Source organism: Phyllostomus hastatus, unplaced genomic scaffold (assembly GCF_019186645.2).
Source record: "Phyllostomus hastatus isolate PE091 unplaced genomic scaffold, TTU_PhHast_1.1 phas_scaffold_182, whole genome shotgun sequence".
NCBI classification, from domain to species: Eukaryota; Metazoa; Chordata; class Mammalia; order Chiroptera; family Phyllostomidae; genus Phyllostomus; species Phyllostomus hastatus.
In genome coordinates, this window is record NW_025334013.1 from 3,090,094 (window position 1) to 3,115,470 (window position 25,377).

At 59.3% G+C, this 25,377-nt stretch overlaps 1 protein-coding gene across 1 annotated transcript in view; it reads right to left on the reverse strand.

Annotated features, from left to right (window-relative positions):
• The window catches only part of DNAJC11 (DnaJ heat shock protein family (Hsp40) member C11), a 48,396-nt gene that overhangs the window by 7,726 nt on the left and 15,293 nt on the right, over positions 1-25,377 (reverse strand). Inside the window, exons 2-8 of the mRNA XM_045859862.1 lie at positions 21,547-21,676; positions 19,038-19,111; positions 13,338-13,439; positions 5,120-5,248; positions 4,346-4,468; positions 3,472-3,545; positions 617-806 (exon numbers count right to left, since the gene is read on the reverse strand). Coding sequence (XP_045715818.1) covers positions 617-806; positions 3,472-3,545; positions 4,346-4,468; positions 5,120-5,248; positions 13,338-13,439; positions 19,038-19,111; positions 21,547-21,676 — 822 coding nt within the window. The remainder of the gene's footprint in view (positions 1-616; positions 807-3,471; positions 3,546-4,345; positions 4,469-5,119; positions 5,249-13,337; positions 13,440-19,037; positions 19,112-21,546; positions 21,677-25,377) is intronic.

Below are 25,377 nucleotides of genomic sequence, written 5' to 3' on the forward strand. Positions count from 1 at the left end.
GGAGGCCGGGGCGCCGGGGCCCCCGCGCACACAGCACGACGTGTGTGGACACCTCCCTGCCGCTGATATTTAAAACACTGGGAGACTGCACGTGAAACCCAGTCTTCTATCTCATCGTGTTAAAAACAAAAATGTCAAGTGTCCCAGGTTCGATTCCCAGCCAGGGAACATTCCTGGGTTGCAGGCCATAACCCCCAGCAACCGCACATTGATGTTTCTCTCTCTCTCCCTTCCCTCTCTAAAAAATAAATAAATAAAATATTAAAAAATAAATAAAAAAAAATAAAATAAATAAAAATGTCTGCACCACCGAGCCTGCAGTCCGTCACGCCAGCAGCTCCCGTGCCCCCGCCGGCCGGAGTGGCATCTGTGCGCTCAGCTCCGCCAGGCTGCCCGCACCCTGGTTCTGTGGGCTCCTCCCGCCGGGAGACGTGAAAGAGGCACGCGGCGTTAGGGTGACTGAACGCAGCTCCCCGGGAGCCTGAGAACCACGGCGTGCCAGCACCCGAGCGGGGGTCGACACCTGCCCCACCAGGCCGCAGGCGCTCGGATTCCGGCGGGGCGAGCAGGTGCGGGCCGCGGGCCGAGGGAGGGCACGAGCGCATGCGGCCCCCACCTGCAGGGCCACGGTGAAGTGGCTGGTTTTGGTGTCCCGGACGATGCTCGTGTTCATGGCCGACTGGATGCCCCATCGCCACTGCAGGTAGCCCACGGTGTTCTTGTCCAGATTCCGAGCCAGGACAGTGGTGAGGCCGGGCCGGACGCCGCGGGATGAAAACTGCAGAGCACAGTTGGTCGTCACGAAGCTGGGGGGACAGACAGGGGATCCTGGGTGACGCCTGGCTCTCAGCTGTTCCCGGCCCCGTCCTCTCGGCTGAAACCCGGCTCACCCCCTTCCCCCCACCCCGGGGCTGGCTCTGGCACGGAGAGCAGGAGACCAAGCCTCTAGCACAAGAGGGAGACGAGGGCGACTCGGTGGAACCGTCCCAGCAACTGCCTGGCTCCCCTGCTCTGCCCACCCCGTCCATTCCCGCTTCAGCCGCAACCACAGAGGCACCTGCCAGAGGGCCAGTCCGACTGCGGGTCCCCATCAGGCACATGGGAGGCTCCCCAACTGGCCGCACGCTAGATCCCCTGCCGATCTAGAAAGCACTGCCCACGGGCCCTGCCCGAGGGACTCTGGTCCGAGAGTGGGGAAAGCCCGCCAGGTGACGGGAGGCGCAGCAGAGCCCGAGAACCAGCCAGAGCCCGCCCGGACCGGTGCGGCCGGGGTTTCCAGGCGAGGCCCGGGCACCACGAGGCTGCCCACAGGGTTCGGATGGACAGCTGTGGATGGAAGCCACTTGCACAGCTGGTACGGGAAGTCCTCCGTGTCCTTGACAGGTCCTGTGCTTTAAGTCACACGAAATGCAACAAAACCAACTGTCCCACAGGCTGGCTAGCGCCAGGAGTGAAGCTCCTGCATCTCATCGGCCAGCAGCGAAACCGGGGTCAAGGCCACGCCCTCTCTTCTCCTCCTTGGTGCCTGTCGCGCGGCTGACCATTCCCGGGAAAGGCCTCCTCGGAAGCTGGTTTCCGGGGAGGCAGCCCCACCTTCTGGTTAGAAAGGGGTATTTCATCTCGCTAACAAAGCACCGCACACGGTTCGACTCAGGTGTCTCAAGTGAGCAACCGAGCCTGCAGCCAGCAGCTCCTGTCCAGTCCCCTTCTCCTCTTCCGAAGCCCGGAGGCGTCGCTTCTGCCTTTGAAATGGTAACAAGTGGGGTAACCCTGACCGTAGTCCCTCCTCACTCGCAGGCTTCCAGTAGCTTCCCACGGCCACACGCAGGAGCTCCTCACGCTCCTCAGGCCCCACCCCGACCTCGCCGTCAGTGCGCCATGGAGCTGCACCCCGCGGCTTTACTGGGGTCAGGGGCGCAAGCCGGAAGAGGGACAAAAGTCGCCCCTAGAATTTTAAGACAAGGGACACAGGGACATTTAACGAACCAAAATATGAAGAGTGAGACCCCTGTACATTTTTATCCAGCGTGTCCTAGAGAGACAGACACACTTCGGGGAGAGACCGGCAGCGCGGGCGCCGCACAGGCAGCCCGAGACACCACCACGCACGCCGCAGACCACCTCTGCCTTCCTTTCTCCAGGCCGGCTCCGCACCAACTCTGCCCACCAGTTCAGACGTGCAGGGAGCAGCGGGACCTGGGGTGCGGGCGCCCTGAGACACGGCAAATTAGCAGACCGGAGTCCTTGTTTGTGAATCTTCACTCAAGTCTGATGAGCTGGAGACTCTGGGGGAAATTCCACACCTGCAAAAGCTGACGACCAGCGGCCCTGGAGCCAGGTGACCCCCTCTGTGGACACACGCTTTGAGGCTCAACCAGAACGAAAAGGCCAACGGATTTTCCTCAAAGACGCATTTCCTCACGCGTCCGATCTTCAGAATGACCTGCTCTGCTTGCTCAAACCAGGGAGGCGCGGGCCCCTCCCCAGGAGGGCCCGCTCTTGGGGGGGACAAGGAGCTGGGCCCTCCGCCAGCATCCGAGGTGATGACCCCGAGCAGACAGGGGCAGGGCAACGCTGACGCGCAGGGGACACACTGTTCACCCGACGTGCTGGCAACAAGCACAAATCCGTGTCCCTCTCCCCGAACCACCAGCCCACACCCCAGAGCAGAGCTGGAGAGGCCGGGCTCGACCCGACATCGGAGCCTGGAGCAGCCCCTCCCTGCGGTCTCTGCCCAGGCTGCGGTCATCGCACGCGCCGTGTCTCCAACACTCCCCTTACGCTCCGTACATCCCATGGACCCCGCGGACTTGCTCTCACTGCCAGACAGCGGCAGGCAAGCACAGCCAATGGGACTCAAGCTGCCCCATCCCAGACTGCCCCGCACGGACACACAGCCAATGGGATTGCGAGCTGCCCCATCCCAGGCTGCCCCGCACGGACACACAGCCAATGGGACGCGAGCTGCCCCATCCCAGGCTGCCCCGCGCTGCATTTCACCAAAGCTCACTCTGGTGCCCCACATGGGGCTGGGGGCCACCCCTGCTGCTCTGGGAGGGACCGGAGTTTGACATCACTGCCGGAGGGGTCGGAGGTCCGCACAGCCACTCCCTGACGCCGGGAGGTCTCACAAGCTGCCCACTGCCCATGGAGCCCCCTTTCAGAGCTTTCTGCGCGTTCTCGGGACAAAGAAACCGTGCGCGAGCTCACACATGTCCGACTGCGGACCGACGTCCCCATTGTGAAGGCCCCGCCCCCCCCGCCCCCCCGCAGGCTCCTCACAGCCCATGGTGACCCGGCGGGGCGGAGCGCCGGGCAGAAGTAGAACCCACCCGTGTGCCCCTGCGCCCTGCCCTGGGGACCCGGCAGGGCAGACGGGCCGCTCCAGATGACCTCGACAGAGAGAGTGCACAGCCTCCAGCGTCCTACATCCACAAGGACCCGCAGAGAGGGGTATCTCTTTATATTTACCATCTTGGTGTGAGATTGCGGAACAGCTTTAGACCAAAGAGAGGCCCCTGCAGGTCCCCAGCTCCAAACTCTAACTGTTCAAAACAGGAAAAGGAGAAGCATTAACGGTGTCTTATCTCCCGGCGGTGGCCCGGTCCCAGGCCGGCACTCTGGAGGAGGGGCGGGCAGAGGCCTGCTGTGTGTTCCCACTCTGCCAGAGCGCACTGGGCTCGCCGACCCACAGGAGGCAGCTCCCTGCCCCTGAAAGGAGCCCCCCCCGCCCCAAGGAAACAGTCCTCCCCGGCCCCCTGTGTCCGCAGAGCGCCTGCCCGAGCAGCCAGGTGTGGGTCCCCACCCCCTGCCCCCCTTGCAAGGCCCTCATTTCTGCCTTTCCCCGCCGGCCCTGCTTCGCCGCCCGCAGGTATCCCAGGAGACTGGAGACGGCTCTCGGGGGCCCAATGTTAGGCCCATCAGCAGTTCCGCACCAGCCTTGGGCGCCCTGCCAGGCCCGGCGGCCTCACTGACTAGTCCGGGGGACTCTCTGGGCAACTCCTCGGTGCTAATGAGATGCAGCTCGATCCGCGCGGCAGAACCGGCTGTTCAGTGGCCGCTGATCAGTGGACCAGGGCACCCAGGCAGAGGCACTGCCCTCTGAGTTGTCCAGGAAGATGGAGAGCCTTCTCGGTTTTTGCCGAGTTTCCGGAGGTGAGATTTCCGGAAGCTGGCACCTCCGGGGACAGTCTGGGGCTCTGGCCTGACTCCGAGCTGTCGGGCAGGCTGAGGGGAGCTCTCGGGTGGGCGGGAGGCGTTTTTCTCCCGGGGGGAGTGAACCTGTGAAGTCTGACCCCCGGCACCCCGTTACGGATTCTGAGGGCCGGCCTTCAGGCGTTCTCACCTCGCCCCATCCCTTGGCGGAGGTGACCCGTCTGAGCGCGAAGTTGATGGAGCCCCCTCCGTTCCCGTTCTGGGTCGAGAGGCTCCCCGACAGGATGGCCGTGTCCGTGGCCGTCAGCGGTGCCTAGGAAACGACATTCGCTGGTAACACCGTCGAAGCAACAGGAAGTGCCAAGCACAGCGGCCCAATGAACCCCGAGGAGCAAGGCCCTAAGTGCAGGCGCTTCCACAGCTGAGGGAGTTGGGAAGCAGTTACTTCAGTGGCAGCCCTTCCCCCATGCTTCGCCGTCTGAGGGGCATGTGGCCACCAAGGCCATGTTTTCTAAGAGCCTTAACTGCAAAATGTCAAAAGCCCAGGAGAAGCAACAACAGGGCCAAGCGCTGGTTCCCCGCGTGCCAACAGCGTCCGCCTGCAGGGCAGCTTCACTATGGGCCTCCCCTGCCTGGGCCGGCTGAGCCAGGGCCTCAGGCCCCGGAGGACGCACTGGAGAAGAAACAGGTCGCGGGGCCCCTCAGCAGAGTGGCCTGGCATTGCCACGTCCGGACTCTGGAAGCTAAGCCCCTGCCTCCGCACTCGTGCTGCTAACGCGGGGCAAAGCAGTGACCCACAGGTTGTGCCGGGGGCTCTTCCCTCAGTGGCTCGCCGCACCCTTTCCCAGATACAATGGGAGAGACCCTGAGCACAAGCCCCCGTCCCAGCTGCGTGGGGCGCTGTGCCTGGTGGCCCCGCCCACTGCCGTGGTGGTTGGGGGGTGCGCCTGCGCACTGCACGTACCTCGATAGACTGCGATATGTGCATCTTGTTAATTTCAATCTGCGGAAAGCTGCTTCCGGACACATCTTCGTACTCCTCCTCGTAGCGATCAAAGAGGTCAGTGGCATCGATGCCCACGCTGATGGTCCCCTGGGCGGAGAAACAAGCAGTCAGCACGAGCGGAGGGCCCTGCGCAGTGAGACGGCGCGCCCCACCAGCGGCAGTGGGCGGGCGGGGCCGCTGGGTCCAGGCAGGGCTCGGCCAGGAGCCGATAGAGCCCGAAGGTCACGGTTCAGATCAAGCCACTGCAGAGCGCCGCCGACCTTGAGTCTGAAAACCAGTCGTGCTGGTGGCGAAGGGCATGCCGAACAGGACACATTTCATGGCTCTATAAACAGATGGTGTCCAGACTTAGCCCATGAACATAGAAAACAACCTCAAAATGAGCTGCATGAATTAAACATTTTCCTGTAAATACCCTTACATCACAAAACTACCTGGAAATTGTTTAAAACATAAAAATGCTTTCTAAGGCAAAGAACTGCAAGCAAAACGAATTATGAACAATTGGGAGACTGGAAAATTGTTCCACCTGCTAAAATTAATTTGAGAATTGAGCTTTGAGAAACAGAACCCAATATTCTTAAGAATTACTAAGTTAAAATTTTGCTGACTGATAAAAATACCGCTTACTCAGAAAACCAATGTGCATTATTTCCTTAAGACTTTGCAGATGGGGGTGTATCTTAACCTAACATGTAAAACCATGACCGCACATATTTTTATTACGTTTTCTGTGGCCTGTTTTTAAAAACCAGATTGGGTCCACATGCGATATAAACGGCACCCATCTGAAGTGCGCAATGAACTTCCACAGATTCATCTACGTGTGTGCAACCACTTCCGAACCCACGACACAGAGCACTTCTCCCACCCCTCCTACCACCCCACAAGTGGCCCCGGGGGGGGTTTTCTCCCTGAGAAGGGGCACGTGAGCAGATGTGAGGGGAACCAGGGATGAGCCTGCAGGCATCCAGGGGCGTGAGCAGGCCAGTGGGGCTGGAGCAGAAGGAGGCGGCCAGCGAGGAACTCGGAGGGGGTGTCGCACATGGGGAAAGCTTGGGGGACAATACCAGTCAACCCTCTTGTTTAGGCTGGTAGAGCAGTAACACCAGATTTCCATTTTTAAAGTATTACTATTGTCATCATCGAAGACACGGCCGACGGGTGCCTTAGACTGAGAAGACAGAGGGGCTTTGGTGGACAGGCCTTCACCTTGCACCTCTGGCACCAGCCACCGTCCCATCTGATGCTGCATGAGATGCACGGTGACTCTGGGAGATGACCAGGACTGCCCGTCACTCTTCTCCCATCTCTTTCCAGGTGAAAGGTGCAGCCCCTCCCACCCTAGGACCTGCTTGCAGGTGCCTCCTGCTGGTCGGGGGCTCTGCAGAGCTAATGCCTGCCAGTCTGTTGGTGGTGGGAGAGGAATTAGATGCTGCTGCCCACTTGGCGCATCGGGCACCCAGGTGGCCAGTGCTTTGGCCTGTGACGTGTATACAGCTGTCCAGCCGCCGTCCGGCCACATCCACTGGAAACTCCAGGGGGACGAGGACACGTGTGGGAAACAGCGGCGGGCCAGTCCTGCAGCACGCGCGAGAGCAGCCCCAACACCCTCGCCAGTGCTTTGTCATCGAACATGCACGGGCATCAGGGTGGCGCTGCTCTGTGGGGCCCCAGGGAAGACTTGACTTAGCCTAGGTCGGGTAGCCCAGTGGGTCGGCACGCCGTCCTGGTCCGCCCAGGCTGCAGGTTCAGCCCCCGTTCAGGGCACACACCAGATCAGCCAATGGGTGCATCAGTAATGGAACAAACAACAAATCAGTGTTTCTCTCTCAAACCAATAAGTAAAAACTAAAAATATGTTTTAGGTGCCGTGAACCATAGACCGTAGTTTCTGTCGCAACCTGACTTTGCTGTCGTAGGGAGAGCAGCCAGACGGCCCAGTCAAGGACCGGGGCCTGCCTCCCAGCACCGCCTCACCCACTGATTCTGAAACCTGATTTTCATGTACTTTTCACGTCTCAAAACACTGCTGTTCTTTTGTTTTCGAGCATTTAAAAACGGGAGAAACGTTCTTGCCCCGCAGCTCACACAAAGAACAAACAGGGGGCAAACCAGGCACCGCCTGCTAGAACCTACAGGGCCTCTTTCTCGGGGGTGGGGGGGACGGGGGGATGTGACCAAGGCTTTCTCTTTGGGCGAACTCTTCAGGCAGCAATGAGATTAAACATGCTGTAGGTTAAAAATAAAAGGTACTACATTTTCACTTCCCCGGAAAGTTAATGAACTTCTGTAACTTGAATGTTTTTCAACACTGACCATCTGTAGTGTTAACTGCAAACATGTGAAAATCACGTCTTTTTAGAGAGAAAAAGGGAGAGAGAAACAGCAGTTTGTTGTTCCACTTAGTTACCCACTCACTGGCTGCTTCTTGTGTGTGCCTTGACCAGAGACGGAACCCGTAACCTTGGTGCATTGGGACTACACTCGAACCAACTGAGCTACCTGCGCAGGGCTGAAAATCAAGTCTTAGATTTGCTAAAGAAGCTCTAGCACCTTCTTCGATAGTCAGTTGTTCTTTTAAGCGCCTAAAGTGGGCAGCACTGCAGTGGATCTGCACCTAACTATAAAAATGACTTCATTTGCGCCAAATGGTAGTTCCTCTGTTAATTCCACTCACGTGTCCATTTGAAGACCACAGCGCCCAAGGAAAGATGAAGCAAGGGGTGTTGGGTGCGGGTCCTGTGAGCAGGAGGCCCCCCCCCCCGGCTGCGGGTGAGTGATGCCAGGGCTCCGTGGGTGCCAGCCAGAGGCTCCCAGCAGAGCGTCAGCCAGGCGGCCCTGACACCCACTGGTTTGTCAAGGGTGACAGGCTGCGACTGGCTGGTCTGATCAGCTGGGTCAGAAAGCGCCGCACTGAACGTAAGACTGGTTTGTGGTGACACTCCAGCACCGGCTGGGGTGAGGTGCAGCGTCACGGTGAGAGTGTTTGCACTGAACCGAGAACCGGGGGTCGGGATGCTCTCGAACTAGCTGCAGTGCAGGAATGGATGGCTGTCTCACAACCAGCTGCGGCAGCCCTCCCATGGAAAACAGAGCTGTAGGTGTTAAACTGAGCAGCTGTTCTTGTGTGTTCACAGCAACAGAATAATTTTCATGAAGCTGATTCTGAACAGAGATGTGCAGCCTGTCCGAGAAAGATTTTATTTTTGAAAATAGTATTTACTGATTGATTGTATAGAGAGAGGGGGGAGAGGAACAGAGACAGATGTATACAGAGAGAGAAACATTGGTGTGTTGTTCCACTTACTGATGGCCGCTGGTTGATTCCTGTGTGTGCCCTGCCTGGAGATCGAACCTGCAACCTTGGAGCGTCGGGACAATGGTCTAACCAGATGAGCTACCCAGCCAGGGCCTGACAACGGTTTTGAATAAACCTTCTTACAGGTCCCTCAATAGAATAAAACCAGGGTTGGCCGATAAATATTCTAAATAATTATTATTTTAAGCACCCTCTTTTGCTCTCAAAATGTCCTGGTCTGCATGGTGAGCTGCGGGGCCACCTTGTCCACAGGCCGCTCCGAGGACGCTGGCTTACGACCGACGGCGGCAAGGCCCCCGGAGCTCTCCAAGTGGGACGACCAGTGGGACCAGCGTGCTGCAGGCTCACGCTGGCTGGCTGCCGTGCTGGGCGCGGAGGGAAGCGGTCCGGGGAGGCCGCGCCACCGTCCCCGAGGCCACAAGGCACCGAGGGCAGGACCCCTGACGCGTGTCCCTGCACTCTGCGACCGGCCGCCTCGTGCAGCTCGGCGGCGGCCCGGCGTCAGCGGGCTCTTTAAAGACAGGCAACCAGCCGTGTCCCACACAGGTCGTGGTGGCTCTTTCAACGTTTGCGTCTTTTATCATTTGTCTAACTGGGCTGACTAAAATGTACAGAATGTAAAACAGGGTTTTATTTCCTTTCCTTTTCTCACTGAAAAAAACTGTGAAAATGATAAATGTCTATGGCAACGCCACACCGACAACAGATTTTCACCAGAGGGCGGAGTGGCCTTGAGAGGTCTAGAAACACTGCTCAGGCCATCCCTTTCCAACCGTCCGTCCTTCCTCCTTCCGGCGAGCCCCACCCACCCGAGCCCCCTCACGCGCCGCTGGCTTCTGGGGCTCGGCAGCCTCTGGCGCCGGCCCGTGTCTAGGGAGGGCTACCTGGCGGGGGGCGTGCGGAGGGGCCGACTGCCCCCGGGAAGGGCTGGTCTGGTCGCTCGGAGTGGACAAGGACACAACTTTCAGTACCTCCGAGAGTGGGGTGGGTGGCTGCCCTCTGCTCTTCTTCCACCCCAAGCAAACGCCCTTTGAAAATGGACGGCCACAGCAGCAGACGCAAAAGGCTCTTCTCTGCACACCAGAGAGGGGCTGGCTGGCAGCTGGCAGCTCACTTTCTGTTTCGAGATAGTCTACTTTTTTACACGGGGAGAAGTCACACCTTTGAGGGGGACGAAAGCCAGATTTGAATTTCCACAGAGGATCAAAAAGAATATGGAAAAAAAAAAAAGATAAACTGAATTCTGACATTGAATACATTAATGGGTTAGGTTTTTTTCAACAACTTCTAATACACATGCTCATGTCCTTTTATTATTAAATTGTTATTAAATCACATTTTCCAAATAAAGCGCGTTTACAGAGGAAAGTGCTTGGAAGTAATCTCTGCCCCCAAGTCCCAATCGTGACACTTTGGAAGCATCTTGTTCCCCTGCCTGGAGCACAGTTTGCCCTTCTCTCCCTGGGCGGCGCCGTCCACCCTGCTCTGTCAGGGGCCGGCGGGCAGCTGCCGTGTGCGGAACGCCACGGCAACACACATACACCGAACCGGCTTCACTGGGCTCAGATAAGACTTTATTTATGGACGTGGAAAGCTGAGTTTCAGATCGTTTTGGGGGTGTCACAAAATACTGATTTCTTAACAACCACTAAAAATGTAGCAAGAACCACTCTTATTAGCTCGTGGGCTGGACAAAAACAGGCAGCGGGTCCCAGCGGCTGCCCTTGCTCCAAGGCGCGCGCCCAACCCCGCGCTCAGCCGTGGGGAGGGCAGCCACGGCGAGTTGCGTGCACAGCCCCTCACGTGCGGCGACGACACTCCCGGGAGCCCGCCAGCGAGGAGGGAAACGAAAGCGCCGTCTCCAGGAAGCCCTGGGTCTGCTGGGGCTCTGCACACGGGGCCAGGTCTTCTCCTGGCCGGTCCCCCTGGTTGCTGGCCGTGCCGCCGCTTCCCGCCTCCCCCCTTGCGTCTATCCGCCCCTCCAGTCTAGCCCCTCCAGCCGGGACCTTGGAACCTCGGTCTTGTCCCTCCACCATGGTTTGCCCGTCAGCGTGACAAACACAGCTGTTCTGACTTCACTCAGAAATTCTGAGCACACACACTGGAGCCCCTGCCCCGGATGAGCAGCTCCCACTTGGGGGGGGGGGGGGAGATGATGCGTTCATCGCCCCTCCTGCAGTCGAGTCAGTCCTCCTTCCGTCAGGGACATTCCATCCCGAGCCACTTCTGTGCTCACGTTCCGTGATGCGGCCACAAGGGCAATGGGGGGCGGGGGGGGGGGCAGCATTCCTGTCACGTGTCATCTCCACGGCAGCTACTCGCTCGCTGAAAATTCCGCAATGGTGGGGGGCGGGCGCATGGCGTGGGCAGGCGACAAGGAACTCGCTCACCGACTCGTTCCGAGAGCCGCGTCGGACTGTAGTCCCCAGCGTTCCCGAGGACCCGACTCCAGATCCCGAGGGTCTCTGGGAGCCCCTCGGCCCCAGCCCCCGCCCCTGCCCGTCCGGTGGCCCCGCGTCTCCCTCCGTGTGACAGGGGGCCCGCGGTTCGGACACCGAGCTCGCACGCAGGTGACGGTTGAGTGAGGCACTGACACAGACCACGCTGCGTCTGTCCAGCAGGCCCGCCGTTCCCTAACAATTTAGTATCTACCTCCTACCTTTTTCAGCCATTTAACCATGGGGGTGGCAGTCAGGACTTACACCCCTGGTTTATACACGAGAAACTGTACGTTCGTCAAGCGGTCTGGTCCGTGCCCCTGCCAGAGCCAGACTTTCCGACCCACGACTTTCCCCCTTGACCTTTCTGCCTGTTCCGGGCACACACTCCTCCTAGAAACCCCCGCCAACGGCCTCTCGTTGACGAAAATGCACAGAGATATCCGCCCCGGTTTCGGGCGGCGGTATCCCAGACGGTGTCTCATCCACCGACCCCCACGAGCTGCGATCCTCTCTGGGGCCCGGGGGACAGGCCAGCGCTGAGCCCGATGGTCATCACAAGGGTCCTCCTCCCTGTGGCCTTCTTCAAGCAGGAGACCACCCCTTTCTTCTTAGGATAAGGACGTTCTCAATCTTTCTGCTCATCGTGAAAAGCAAAACACTCGGAAATGGAACAGAAGGTCCGGCCCCAAACCTCTCCTCAAAACGCCGCAGAGCCAACGCCGGGGTGCCGCGCGGTCTCTCTGGCCACAGAGCGTCTTCCCCGCTCGCAGGCAGTCGGTGGCGGGGCGAGGTGCTGGGACTCAGCCCCGTCTCGCAAGCCTGCACGGAAGGGTCGCAGCTGCGCCCCACCCCCCCGCCACCCACTGCACAAACGTGGCCGGAGACGCACTTCCGTGGAGTCCTGGTCGCTGCGCACACCCAGACGGCGCTTCGGCCGCCGGCTCGGGCTGCCGCGACGCTCTCTTTTTCCCCTTTGCCATTCCAAACGCAGCAACACTCCAGCCAGAATGGCGAAGGCACCAGAGCCAGAGCCTGTTCCGGCCACGCTCCTGCCCACCCCCGCCACCCTCGCCGCCACCTGCCAGTGTCGACCTTTCAAGCCAGACCTGCCCCAGCACCAGCCGGGAAAGCCAAGGAGGGAACCCTCAAGTTCAGGGCGCCTCGGAGATTTTCAGCGTTAATTATCGCCTACTCCCCAGGCTGGCGTCTGCAGTGATTCACTTCTCTACCTCCGTCTGACCAAGACAGCCGTGCACGGCTGAGGCCGTCATCTGCTGCAGGGGAGGGTGGGTGGGGAGGCGAGGTGCTGGCACGCACAGAAAGGCTCTGAAATGCAAGATTCAGACAGACAGGAGGTTTCTAGACATCCAGTCCTCTAAACACTGTCGGGGGGGGGGGCGGTCTTCTACTTTCCAGAATGTGTTTGATCGGAAGTCCGTGTTATCATGTTTTCCAGCTGTGAGCTAGCACCTGTTCTTTTCTTCAGAAGGTTTTCAGAGCCTGGCTGGTGTGGCTCAGAAGACTGAGTGCCAGCCTGTGAATGGGAAGGTCACAGGTTCGATTCCCAGGCAGGGCGCATGCCTGGGGTTGTGGGCCAGGTCCCAAATTGAAGGCATGCTAGAGGCAACCGACCGATGTTTCTCTCCCTCCCTCTCCCTCTCCCTTCCCCAGTCTATGGAAATGTAAAACCAAAAGTCTTTTAGAAGAGTTTCAAGCTGCCTGCTAGGCCAGCCCGGCCACTGAGTCCCCTGACTGAACACCGGGCTGCGTTCAATGAGGCATTCGGTACAGCTGGCACCTCAGACGGACCGAGACGGCCTACCTGCCACAGGGCTGGGGCACGCATCAGAACAATCTGCTTCCCCGACAAACTAAAGAAAGAAGGCCTCGTTTGCAGGACTGAAAAGCAACTCCCAGACTCAGGGGCGTCACTGATTACCGACGTGGACCCCATCGGGGACCTGACCGAGTACAAGGGGGTCACCGCACCACTGCCGCAGCAGCCTGGTGGCCGGCGTGCGTGGTGCCGCTGTCCTGGGATGTCGGGCCGGGCCCCCTGCTTAGTGCGGTTGGAAACGTCCCAAACCCTCCGCGTTACCCAGCCCTCCCCGGCCAGTGCGAGGAGCCCTCTGCCTCAGTGTGTGCTGGGGGGGGGGGCTGCCCCTCCGAGACACCGTCCTCCCCCAGGCCTCCACCCGGCAAGGCTCTGCACGGGGCGGCCTGGGGAAATGCCTGAGGGCGAGCCCGCGCTGGGTCTCCCTGGGTTCCGGGAAAACCACGGGGCTGGTTCAGTTTGGCACGTGACTCCTTTCCGACACCACCAGCACCTAGTGAGTCTGAACCTGACACCACCGGCGACCGGCCTTCCGGCAGGACAGCCGTGCCGCAGCGGTGGGGCAGGCCGGCGGCTCACCTTGGGATTGGTTCGCTGCTGCAGTCGCCTCTCCTCCCGCTCTCTCTGCAGCCGCTCAAACTCTTCTCGGATCTCGGCTGGGGTCCTCCTCCTCTCCACGACCTGGGGGCAGAGCCGAGGGGAGAGCGCGGTTAGGGACAGGAAGTGGGGGACACACACCCGGGGGCCGACGGGCATTGACTGGGCGTGCGCATGGTGCCCAGGACTGGGATGTCAAAACCCTGGGGCCAGTTTTACGCCACAGAGCCCCAGACCCTGGCCAGGCGAGGCTCACTGGCGCAGCCGCCTAGCTCTGTGCCCCAGCCGTTCCCAAGGCCATGGTCTCCAGGGAGCCTTAAGCATGATTCCCTTCGTTTTAGTAACTTGTCTCTGAGGCTGCAGGAATCTTATCAAGAAAACATCACCTGAAGTCTCACAGTTTAAACGTCCCAACAAGTTCCAGATAACAAGTGTTCAACGTCAGGACAAAGGTGAAGGGGCCACCGCGCCCCCGTGTGCTGAGCCATCACTGAGAGGCCCCTGCGCTTCTCAGACCGAGGAATCAAGCCATCAATCAGGTCTGGGTGCTTCTCAATGAGGGGACTCTCCCCGCTCCAGTAGGGCAAGAACCTCAGAGGACGACAGCAGTTACACCTGAGTGCGAGCAGCACTGGGGCGGTGAAGAGCAGACCGAGATAAGACGGATGCCTGGGCCGCCCGAGGTCTCTGAGTCTGCGTGAGAACGAGGCGTCTCATCCTGGCTGTTCCTGGCTCGCCGGGAAGACCATCTGGCTGAGACTTCGGAGGGGCAGGGAAAGGCCACTGGGGACCTCAGGTGCCACATCTGTGGACGAGGGAACTGGGCCGCGTGCTTGCTAAGGGCCCCGAGCCCTACAGCCCGTGCGCGGCGCAGAGGGCGGGAGCGGAATGCCCGGGACTGAAGGCGCCGGATGAAGGGGAGGGAGGAAGACCTAACAGCCTGTCCCTGCACCGGTGGGGGGCGCAGGGTGTCTGAGAGGCTGCTCGGAGAACATCTACGAAGGTGGGTGACGTGAGAAAAAGCTATCTTGGAAATCACAAGTTTAAAAATTATTTTTAAAAATACATGCTTATAGCAAAAAACCCAGAACAGCCCAGAAGGACCCAAAGTACAAACTGCTGCAGTACCACCCTCTCTCTTCCCACGGGCTGACACTTAAGTTTTTATTCATCTTCCTAAAAATCTCGTGGGCGTGTACACGTATATGCGTATGTGTGCATATACGTTACGTGTGTGCGAACATATATTTTAAGAACAATGTAGTCCCATTACAGGCTTCGTGCAACTCGATTTTACTATTCACAACACAGAAAAATAAACCCCAAAGCTGGCCTAGCTGAGGCCATTTCTGAGAAACGTGCACAGAAAACCCATTGAGACCGTGTTTTCTCCTCTAACGACACGTAGGAATCGCCCACTAATGAAAAGTGGGGGCTGGTCCTTTCAAAGGCAGCTTTACAATGAAACCACTGGTGCGGCTGCCCAAGGACAAACGAATGGCCCGCACACACACCGTGCTGCGCCTGCTCCGTGGCCCCACACAGCCGCACGCGGCTGATCCGGCTGCGAGGGCGCCGGCCGCTCCGCTGGGGCTTACAGGCGGGAGGGCGTGCACCCCCGCCCAGGGGTGCACTTGAGCTTCTCCGGGTTACCCCTGCTCGGGCAAAAAACAAGGTGCAGTTTGGCAAACTTTGCATTATCTTCTCAATCTGTCAGCCTCACCCTTCATCAAAAGAAAAGAGAAATAAAAGAATTTCCCGGAAATGCAGTCAATGATTACATTTGACCTTGAAGATCAAAAAAGGCCAAGAAAAAAAGATTTAAAATCCCTTAGAACTTGTCCGTTCCCCCCAACCCCCAACCCGGTGGCGCTGTGACCGTGGAAGCCCGGTACATCTGGGCCCATCGGCTCGCGGCTCATCTGCATGGGAAGCGCTTCCCCCACAGGGCCCGCCGGCGCCGGCGCTCTACCTGCAGGGCAGGTGCCACCCGGAACAGTCTAGGCTGCAGGACACTAGTGTGGAGGATGCAGATTTAGACGAGTCTGATTAGCCAGTGACACAGACTCCATGAACATGCTCCGTACTGATTAAACAAACAAACAAATGAACAGACAGACAGACAGACAGACAGATGGGTAAGATCCAGGAACTAAAAGACTGTAAAGCGCCGGGCCTCAGAGGCTAGAGCAGAGCAACATCTGTTTGCAGGAACTGGAGCTGCCTGACCTTGACCGACTTCATTAACAGCTGCGAACTGCTCCTGCCACACTGTGATAAGCTAAAGAGGCGAACGCTGCAAAGCTGCTGTTTCCTTCCTAGTCTGGCGACTCGCTTCCTTTCCCCCCCAGAGCCCTCTGGCGGAGCACGGGAGGGCGCCCAGCCAGCGGCAGGCCATCGGTGTCCCATCCCGGTCGCCCTCAGAGGTCAGCACCTAGGCACACGGCGCCCTACACTGCACCACACACGTGCCGTGTTTCCCATCGGCGGTGCAGCAAATGCCGCCCGCGAACCTACACACCTGTGCTGCCTGCCCTGCCCAGGCTCCAGCTACCCCCGTGCTGGCCGGCAGGATGCGCCGGCCTCGTGGGAGAGCAGGAGGGTTTCCGAAAGGGAGGAGGCCTGTGGGAGAAAGGATGGGGGCCAGGCTCCTGACCTGGGCCCCCCAGCCCGGCCCAGCCCCGCCCCGCCCCCGTCGGACCCGGCTGTAAATGAGGCGGGTTACACCGCAAAGCCCGAGGTGTCGTCTGTTCTCGCCAGGCAACGTCTGTAGGCATTCACGCAATTCCTTAGAGCTCAGCACAGCTGCGAGAGAGCACGGAACACTCCCGCGTGCCCTTCCTGTTGTCATCGCCCAACACCACGGCCGAGCTCTCAGACTCGCGGGACTGCCAGCAGGCGCACGACCGCGCACCGGACCCCGGCAATCTGGATTTCACTGGTTTCCCGCTAACGTTCCCTCCAAGTCCCGGAGCCCAACCTAGGGTCCGGGCCGCGCTCGGTCATCACGTCTCCGCAGCCTCCTCTAACTCTCGAGGGCCTCTGTTCTCATGACCGCGAGCACGCGAGCAGACCGCCCTCCTTAGCCTCTGTGAGGCCATGTCAGAGTCACGGGGAAAACGAAACACGGGCACGGGGCCGCAGGCGGCGCCCGCGGGGGACGCGGGCCAGGGCTGCTCCTCCCGCGGCAGCCCGGCCTCCGAGCGTGCAGTGACAGGCACGGCGTCCACGCCACCCGCCGGCCGGGGGAGGCGGCCCCGGCGGCACAGGCCCGGCTCTCAGCTGGGCTCCTGCCGCTCTGCAGGAGAGACGGTTCTTCGTCACCCCGTGCGTCCGCGCACACACCGGGAGCCACCTTCCAGCACCAGCGTGGCTCGTTTTACAGGCTGGGAAATGGCGGCCTCTCCTTCCTTGGGAGTCCTGCCAGAAAATGAGTCTCCTGAAGGTTTTAAAAAAAAAAAAGAAAGAAAGAAAAGAAAGAAAAAAAGACGGAAAACAGGGCAACACTTCACGGCCTAAAAAAGTGCCACTTCATCCCCCGCGCCCACCAACAGGAAGAGGCGAGCCAGGGCCGGGCCGGGCGGGAGGCTGCAGGCGCGGGGCCCCAGCACCCCGACACTAGGTGTGCACAGGGCCGCCCACCCCTCACGGACCACCTGTGCGCTCGGACGGACAGACTGCGCTGGACGGGGTGGGAGCTCCGACGAGGAGAGGAGAGGCCGCCGGCCGGTTAAACCAAAGGAGCCGCCGGCTGGAGGGGTCCTGGAGGAACGAGGGTACCACCGGCTCCGGAGACGCACTCGGGCCCCTGAGGCTCGTCCCCCCGGCAGCGCGCACAGTGGGCCTGCTTCCCTGCCGCCCGTCGGCCCCGGGGCCTCCGCGTGACACCTGGGGACGTGTCTGCACGGCCTTCCCGGGGGGGCACTTTTACCTGCAGCGAAGGCCTAGCTTCCTTGCCAAAAAGCCAGTTCGGGTCGACAAGAACTTGACTTCCTTACAGCCGGTTGCTTTGAACGAGGGAGCAAGGGTACCCAGCCCCCACCTGTGACTGCCTGGACTGTGTGGCTGCCACCTCACTGCGAGCAGAGACCCCGCGTGCATCCAGGATTTTATTCTCTTTGTGGGGGAAAATCCTGAGCTATCAGACTCACCGCTGAGCTACGCTGCACTCATGTGACGCGAAGCACTGCTCCTCCCATCGAGCCAGAGGCCGTGGACCAAGTGCCCGCTGGAGCCGGAGGGGACGTGTGGGCGAGCACAGGGCCAGACTCGAGAGCTGGGGGGGTGCGGGTGGGGGACGGGACACGGGACCAGCTGGGCAGCAGGAACAGGCAGAGTCGCCAGGGACTGAGGTCACTGCTGTCTCAGGGGAATTCAGACACAGTGTCACCAGATCTTGTGTTTTTTTCTTTAATTTATTTTTTAAAAGATTTTATTTATTTACTTTTAGAGAAAGGGTAAGGGATGGAGAAAGAGAGGAAGACAAACATCCTTGTGTGGTTGCCTCTCATGTGCCCAGGTTGCATGACCAGGTGGTCCCGCCACCCAGGCATGTGCCCTGACTGGGAATTGAACCACCGACCCTCTGGTTTGCAGGCCAGCACTCCGTCCACTGAGCCACACCAGTCAGGGCAGATTTCCTGATTTTTAAAGAGGAGCCAGAAGGCTGGATTTTTATGCAAAACCTCCCAGGCTTTAAATACTGGCAACTGCAATGCATCAAAGCGGGCAGCCAAAGCACAGCCACGGACGGGACGCGGCCCCCAGGCCGCCGACGCCGAGCGGCAGCGGGAAGAGGACGAGAGCCCGCCTGCTCATCTTCTCACCCGAAGGCCGTTGGGGGGTCTGCGTGCTAGAGTCACGGGACAGGCACACAGGCTGGAGAGGAAACACCAAAGGCACCTCAAGGGAAATCTCACAGGACGATGAAAAAGTAACTCAGTGATAGTCAACAGTTGCCCGAAATTTCTTAGGCGTCTGTCCCGACCAAGTTCCTCTCATGAAATTAAGGAGCAACACCTGTGTGTTACAGCAACCTGGGGTTTCACAACTGATGTCCGCCTCCATGTGTCACAGGGGAACGCGGCTGCCCAGCCGTCCGGGCCAGAACACAAGGGCTCCCAGACTCTGGGGGGCTGTTCGTGCAGCCGGGGCCGCCCCGCTTCCCACATGTGCGCTCTCTCCGCACCGCTGTGTCTGCCTCGCCCTTGACAACGCCCCGGAGCCGGAGCACGTTACGGCCGGGAGGGCCGTCACAGGCGAGTGAGCCCACGGGTCCCCGGCGTCCCTCGGCCCGCACGTCATTCACGAGCACAGCGCTTCCCCGACGGGAACGCCCCCTCGGGGACGCAGGCTCACCGAGGGGGAGGGGCGCAGAGGCCGGGAGGGCTGGAGACAGGACCGCACCCTTTCGGACCCCGCGGGCTCCCCTGGGTTAGAATTCCGGGCGAGCCCACCCCCCCCTCTCTGCTCCCTCGGCGGGTCAGGGAGCAGAGGACACGGTGGGCCAGTGACTTGCCCGGGCCCAGCCCTCAACCTCTCAAACCAAAACACAGGTGAGGGGGGGACGCCCCTGTCTTCACGTGCGCACCCACAGACGCCACCGCAGGGCGGGGGCCTGGGGTGGCTGTTTGCAGGGGTTCGGGGACCCTCCTGGGGTGCCAGACACACGCTCTCTCTTACCTCCCATCCTTCCATCTCCAGTCCTCTCTTCCCATAGATGTCATAGATGGCCCGGGTCTGCGGGTCACTGAGCACTGCCAACGAGAACCGGACACGTTGAGAGAGCACAGAACCCCCCCGGTAGCCGCTACAGCAGCGGTGCCCCCAGGCCGCACCCCGCCCTGTCTTCCCCCGCCCCCGCAGAGACGCTCTTCACCCCCCCCGCACCCCCCCCCCCCCCAGCGGCCTCCCTCCTCACTGCTCCCAGGTCCCAGCTGGGACGCCGTGGACGGCGGCGGCCGCCCGTGGGAAACGCCGGAGTTGTGAGTCTGAGCTACTCCGAGCTGGGCGGTGCACCTGGCTCACCAAAGGACCGGAGTTTATAAAGAATTTAGCAAGTTTCTGCCACAGTCTGTCGAGTGCCCTGGCACGAGAGAGCTAATTCCAGTTCTGAGGGAGTGCAGTGCAAAACTAGGGGCAGGTTTCCAGAAAAATCTGATTTATTCTTTACTCCGTAGAGTCTCACTCCTAAGGTGTCCGTTGGTTTCCTCTATGCCTCTCCTTTCTGGCAAACCACGTAACGGAGACGCAAAGGCCTGCCACTCTGACGCTGGCACAGCACCCACAGAGCGCCAGAGGGAGACTTTCGGTGCGGCCGAGAGCTGTTCAGAGGCGGCCAGACCCAAGCCCAACGCCAGGGAGGCTCGGGGTCCTTAACTTCCTCGCCTGCTCTGCCACTTCCGGCCTGAGACCTCTGAGCCTTCGCTCCCCTGAGACGCCCCGTATATTTTTAGGTCTAATTAAAAAGCGATGGAAACAGGTCCACCTAACGGGGGAGAAAGCAATGCTGACCCCGTGGAAAGGGGGAGGGGGCGGAGCGCACTGCGGGGAGGAGTCTTCCGTGCGTGGCCCCAGTCCCCCTCCAGGCCGAGCCCGGCCAGGACCCCCACTGCAGCACTTGCAGGAGCCCCGGGGGCTTCCCTGCTGACTCCGCCCCAGGTCTCCGACAGCACGCACCGAGGAGGTGGGTGATTCGGACAACGGGAGAGTGTGAAGGCGGCCGTCCGGACGCCCGCGTCCAGTGAGGGCCCAGGCTGCGGTCAGGACCAGCACAGAAGTGGCCCGGGCAGGGTTAAGTCCGGGAAGGACACAGTGCGGGCCGCACGGATGTCATGAGCCACAGCCCGAGCGTCCCTGGTCACTTAAATCTTACTTTTTGGTAGAACTATACAGTGAAGCAGAGCACAGGTTTTACACCAACAGTGAGAAGTCTTTGTTTTGTAAACACATTATCTAATTTTTGGTCTAATGAAGGAGCAAATCACCAAATGGCTCTGGAATAAATAACTTATTTTATCTGATATACATCCTAAGAGTGATTTACTATTTTAAAAAGGTCGTTTCTTTAAAGCTGTGGTGATACATACATAGAACTGACCCTTCCAATCATTTTAAGTGCACGGTTCGGTGGCATTAAGTATTTTTTTAAAGAAAGATTTTTCATTATTATTTATTTTATTTTTAGAGAGGGAAGGGAGGGAGAAAGAGAGAAAGAGAGGGAGAGAGAGAGAAACATCAATGTGCGGTTGCTGGGGGCCATGGCCTGCAACCCAGGCATGTGCCCTGACTGGGAATCGAACCTGCGATGCTTTGGTTCGCAGCCCACGCTCAATCCACTGAGCTACGCCAGCCAGGGAGGCATTAAGTATTAATGATGTTGTGTAACCATCACCATCTCTAGAACTTTTTCATCATCACAAACAGAAACTCTAACTATTAATGGCTTTCATATTTTATAAACAAATATATCACAAAACAGTCTTTCTGAGCCCTGGCTGGTGTGGCTCAGCGGACTGAGCGCTGGCCTGCGAACGGAAAGGTTTCCGGTTCGAGTCCCGGTCGGCACATGCCTGGGTGGCCGGCGCCAACTGATCGATGCTTGTCTCTCACACTGATGTTTCTCTCCCTTCCTCCCCTCTCTCTAAAAATAGGCCAATAAAGTCTAAGTGTTAACAGAATAGTTTTTCGAAATACGCAAGTATAAAAACCTGAATTACTTGATTCTATTTCCTGTTAACCTGCTTACCATCCTTTTCTTTCTTTTGTTAGAACCTTTCCTTAACTGAATACTACAGAGCCAATAAAATCACTTTCAGAGGAAAAAACGTCCTTCTATCTGCTCACAAAAAAAACCAGAACAAAGCAAGCTCGTCCGTAACGATCGGCCTTCACCTCCAAGGGCCCCCTTCAGAAGGAGGCGGCCGACGCTGTGAAACTCGAGTGCCCCCCGCAGCTCGGCCCCCGCTCCGCGACCTCACCTGCGCCCTCGCTGTCTACCGACCAGACACGTATTGATCTCCAAAGAAAACGCTTCTCCTTCAGAGGACCCTGTCAGTAGAAAGGACTAAACTAGCCGCCCCTTTCATGCACCTCTAAGGACTCCCTCTGGCTGTTCTCTGCAAATCAAGTCTCTCAGAAATCCAAGGCCTGCGGCCGGGGCACCGCCACAAAGCGCAGGCCTCCAACTGACCTTCATACGCCTGGTGGACGAGGTTAAACAGCCGCTCGGCTTGGGACTTGAGCTCGGGGTCTCGGTGCTTGTCGGGGTGGTACAGCATGCACAGCCTGCGGTAGGCGGCTTTCAGCTCTTCCGAAGAGGCCTGCGGGGAGAGAGACCCAGTCAGAGAGCCGTCGGGCTCCTTAATCATCAGCATCAGCATCAGCATCATCGCCACCACCACCACCACCCGCAGCCCCGAAACCGGGCCCCGCGAGCCCTCTCCGACGAGCTGGCCCCTCCGCACAGGACACAAGGAAGTGCCGGGCTCCATCACGCCGATGAGCCTCCTTCTCGCCGTGAATAAGTGATCGGTTACGTGCAAATCGATGGCGGGCGTGTTTCTCGGGGACAGGCTGCTTTCGGAAGGAACGGGAGCTGCGTCTCTCTGCCCGGGTTCCGTGGGGTCTGGGCCGACACGGGAAAGCCCGTGGATCCCGCCCACCCCGGCACCTAAGCCACGTGCCGTCAGTCCTGCCAGCGTGCTCCCCACGGGCGGGTGGTCTATCCGCCAGGGGAACCACCCACCCGCAGACAGAGACGCCCCGTGCCCCGCCGGCCTCCTGTCAAAGGAAACCCAGTGAGCACCACCCTTGAAAGTCGAAGACAAACCAGTAGAACTGTCACGCCAACACCCAGGTCCGACTCAGCCTGGAGCTCCGCAGGGCACCCCGCAGGCCAGGCGGAAGGGCTTCGCCGCCCTGCAGGTAGAACAAGCCCCGCCCCCGCCCCACGGCCCTGCAGTGGCCTGGGCAGTTAGTGGGGGGGAAGAAGAGGACAATGTTTCAGCCACGCGGGAGGGAGGGAGGAGGAGCGTGAGGACAGAAGTCCTCGTCCTGCCCAGCCCACCTCCGGCCACTGAGGCACTCCCAGAAAGGCTCGCTCACGGGCCAGGCGCGCTGTCCCCGTTCCTCTGGCTGGCCCGCGAGGCCTGCTCGTGGGCAGACTGGGTCTGATTTTGCACCAGTCTCAGGAACCGTTCTGGACTATGGGAGGTGGTGCGGAATGGCCAGCTCCCCCCAGAGGGTCTGTCAAGTAGAACACATTTTACGTGGGGGGGCAACCCTGCCATTCTGACAACAGACGCACACTCCTGGGTCCCTGACAACGTGCCGCAGGGGCCTGGAGGACCAGCCCGGGGCAGGCGGACGGTGAGGAAGCCGGGGGTGGGCGGTGCTCTGGGACCCCGTCCCGGGACACAGGTCCACACAAGGGCAGCCACAGGGACACAGGCAAGGGATCAAGGTTGTGAAGGAAAATGGTGAATTATGTCTTTCTATAATTTCTAGTTTTCCAGTATCTTCCAATTCCAGGACTAATGAGGTTTTTCACCGGTGAAAAAAGGCAAAACTACACTGGCTGGTGTGGCTCAGTGGATTGAGCACCAGTCTGTGAACCGAAGGGTTGCCGGTTCAATTCCCAGTCAGGGCACATCCTGGGTTTCGGGCCAGGTGCCCAGTAGGGGGTGCTGGAGAGTCAACCACACATGGATGTTTCTCTCTCTCTCTCCCTCCCTCCTTTCTCCTCTAAAAATAAATACATAAAATCTTTAAAAAATGGTAAAACTTCACTTCTTAGTAAAATTGTTGGCATGTCATTGAAATATTTTGTAGTGGACTAACTTACTCAGACGTGAGAACGCCGGGCAGCCTGTGCAGGCTCCCCAGAGGCCTTCCACGAGGGAGTCTGAGGATCTCCAGGAGGAAGACCATGAACGGGAAGGGAGGCACGTCGCGGTGTCGCCGAGGAGCGGCGGCGGGGAGGCCCGGGCCCCGGGCTGGTTCCTCCGTCCGAGGGGTGGGTGGTTGGGGGGCGGCCGCTCAGAGCCTGTCCACCTTCACCCGACCGTCACTCAGAAAGAAACAGCTGGGCCGCGCCCCTCGGCCTGCCCTTCACACCCGACACGGAGGCCGCCCCCGCCGCTGTTTCAGACTCAGGCTCCCACGCACGCGCTGGTGTTAGACCGGCGGCCCCGAAGGTTCCCGTGACTCTTCGCTGGGGAAGGGCCGAGGCTCTTGCCGCGCGTCGCTGGCCTCCAGGACGAGGTGGACGCCCGTCAGGCTCTGAGCCCGCTCTCCCGCCCTCTCTGCGGTGTGGCCGTCGGGAACCACACTCCGGACTCATCCCTAGCCCACTGCCCGCCTCCTTTGTCCCCGCTCGGTCCACCTGCGTGATCCGCTCCGCGTTTAGGGGTCAGGCACGCAGACGGTGGCGTCGAGTGGCCTGTGGGTGGAGACTGGACCGGCCACTTCCAAGCGGTGTGCGCGTCAGGCAACTGAGCTTCCCGACCCCGGGCTCCCTGGCGGGCAAAGGGCCCGTGACAACCGCCGGGGGCGGTGCGAGGGCGCGGAGCCGGTGCCTCGCGGTGCTCCATCCAGTGCTCCATCCGGTGCCCGGCGTTCAGCAGCAGAAACGCACACCGGAGCCCTTTCTAGCCTCCCTTCCGCCTTCGCCTCCTGGCCCCGTGCGCAGCAGAGCCCCCCCCCCCCCCCGAGGTCTGTGACGAACGGACGAGGGCTTCGCCAGGCCTTGCGCGCAGTGGGGATGTAGCCACTCGGCTACCCTTCCGCTCACACTCCCATTCCGACAGTTCCCTGGCGGGACAGGACGCACACCGAACCTGGAACCGCTCGGAGAGGGCACTGCCCGGGTGCAAGGGAGGCAGGGGCATCCACCCGTGTCGCAGTCCCCGCTGGTGACAGTGCACTGAGCCGCCTCCTCGTGGCACGTGCCCTGTTCCCCGGGTGCATCCCCCGTGGGGGAAGACACGGCTCCACAGAAGAGACGGGCCTCAGCGCTCCCGCCTGCGGTTCCTTTCTCTCTCCCCACCACAGTCCTCCTTCCCTGCCAAGGCCAACCACACCACGCACTCTTTGCCTCCCTTACCGACACCAACCCCCACTGTGTTAGACGAACAAACAACCGTTAACTACTGACAAGCGAAACGCACCTTCTCCAGGCGGGGCTGACCATGAGGAATGTGAGAGGGGCCTGTTCCCTCCTGGAGAGCCATTACAGACTATCTGCCTTCTGCCGGTGTCAATGGCTCCTTCCGGAGAGCCCCACCGACCGCAGAACCTCGGCGAGTTCCAAGTGCAGGGCTGGACGGATCTGAGGCACCTGGGTGAAGTGGCTACTCCCTGACTATTAAAACGTTAAACGAGATAAAGGGGAAGCGAGTGGCGATGCAGGGAGACGTGACTGGGGGTGGTGAACGCACAGCACCACACAGAGAGGATGTGTTACAGAACTGTGCACCCGAAACCCTGTATAATTTTACTAACCAATGTCACCCCGATAAATTCAACAGAATAAAAAAATAAAATTAAACTAGATGACGAGGAAGTAGAATATCCAGTCTGCCAGGCCTTCTTTAATCACAGTAATAAATGGCTTAATGTGCTATTGATTAAGTACTAGAGACGAGAAGTTTCATTTTTAATAAATATCACATTCAAGAAAAGGTTAGACCGGGCCTTTCATCATTACTGAATAGCCAAGGTCACCGGCTCAGTATTTCCTAAGCGATAAACTCTACCATTACCATAAAAATACCTATTATCATTTCAAAATGTGCCATCATTAAAAATGATACCTAAAGTTACACACTTCTAACATTCTATAATAAAATTAAGAGATGTATCATGATTTAAGCATGAAGAGTTTCGTCTCAATCCTCTGGTTCTATTTTCAATAAAAAGTAAATATAAGTTCAACCTGCGCAGACCATAAATTCCTAATGAAAAGGTCCTCGGCGAGCTGGCTGTCGAGCTTAGCGGTTATCGGTCTGTTAAAATTGTCGGA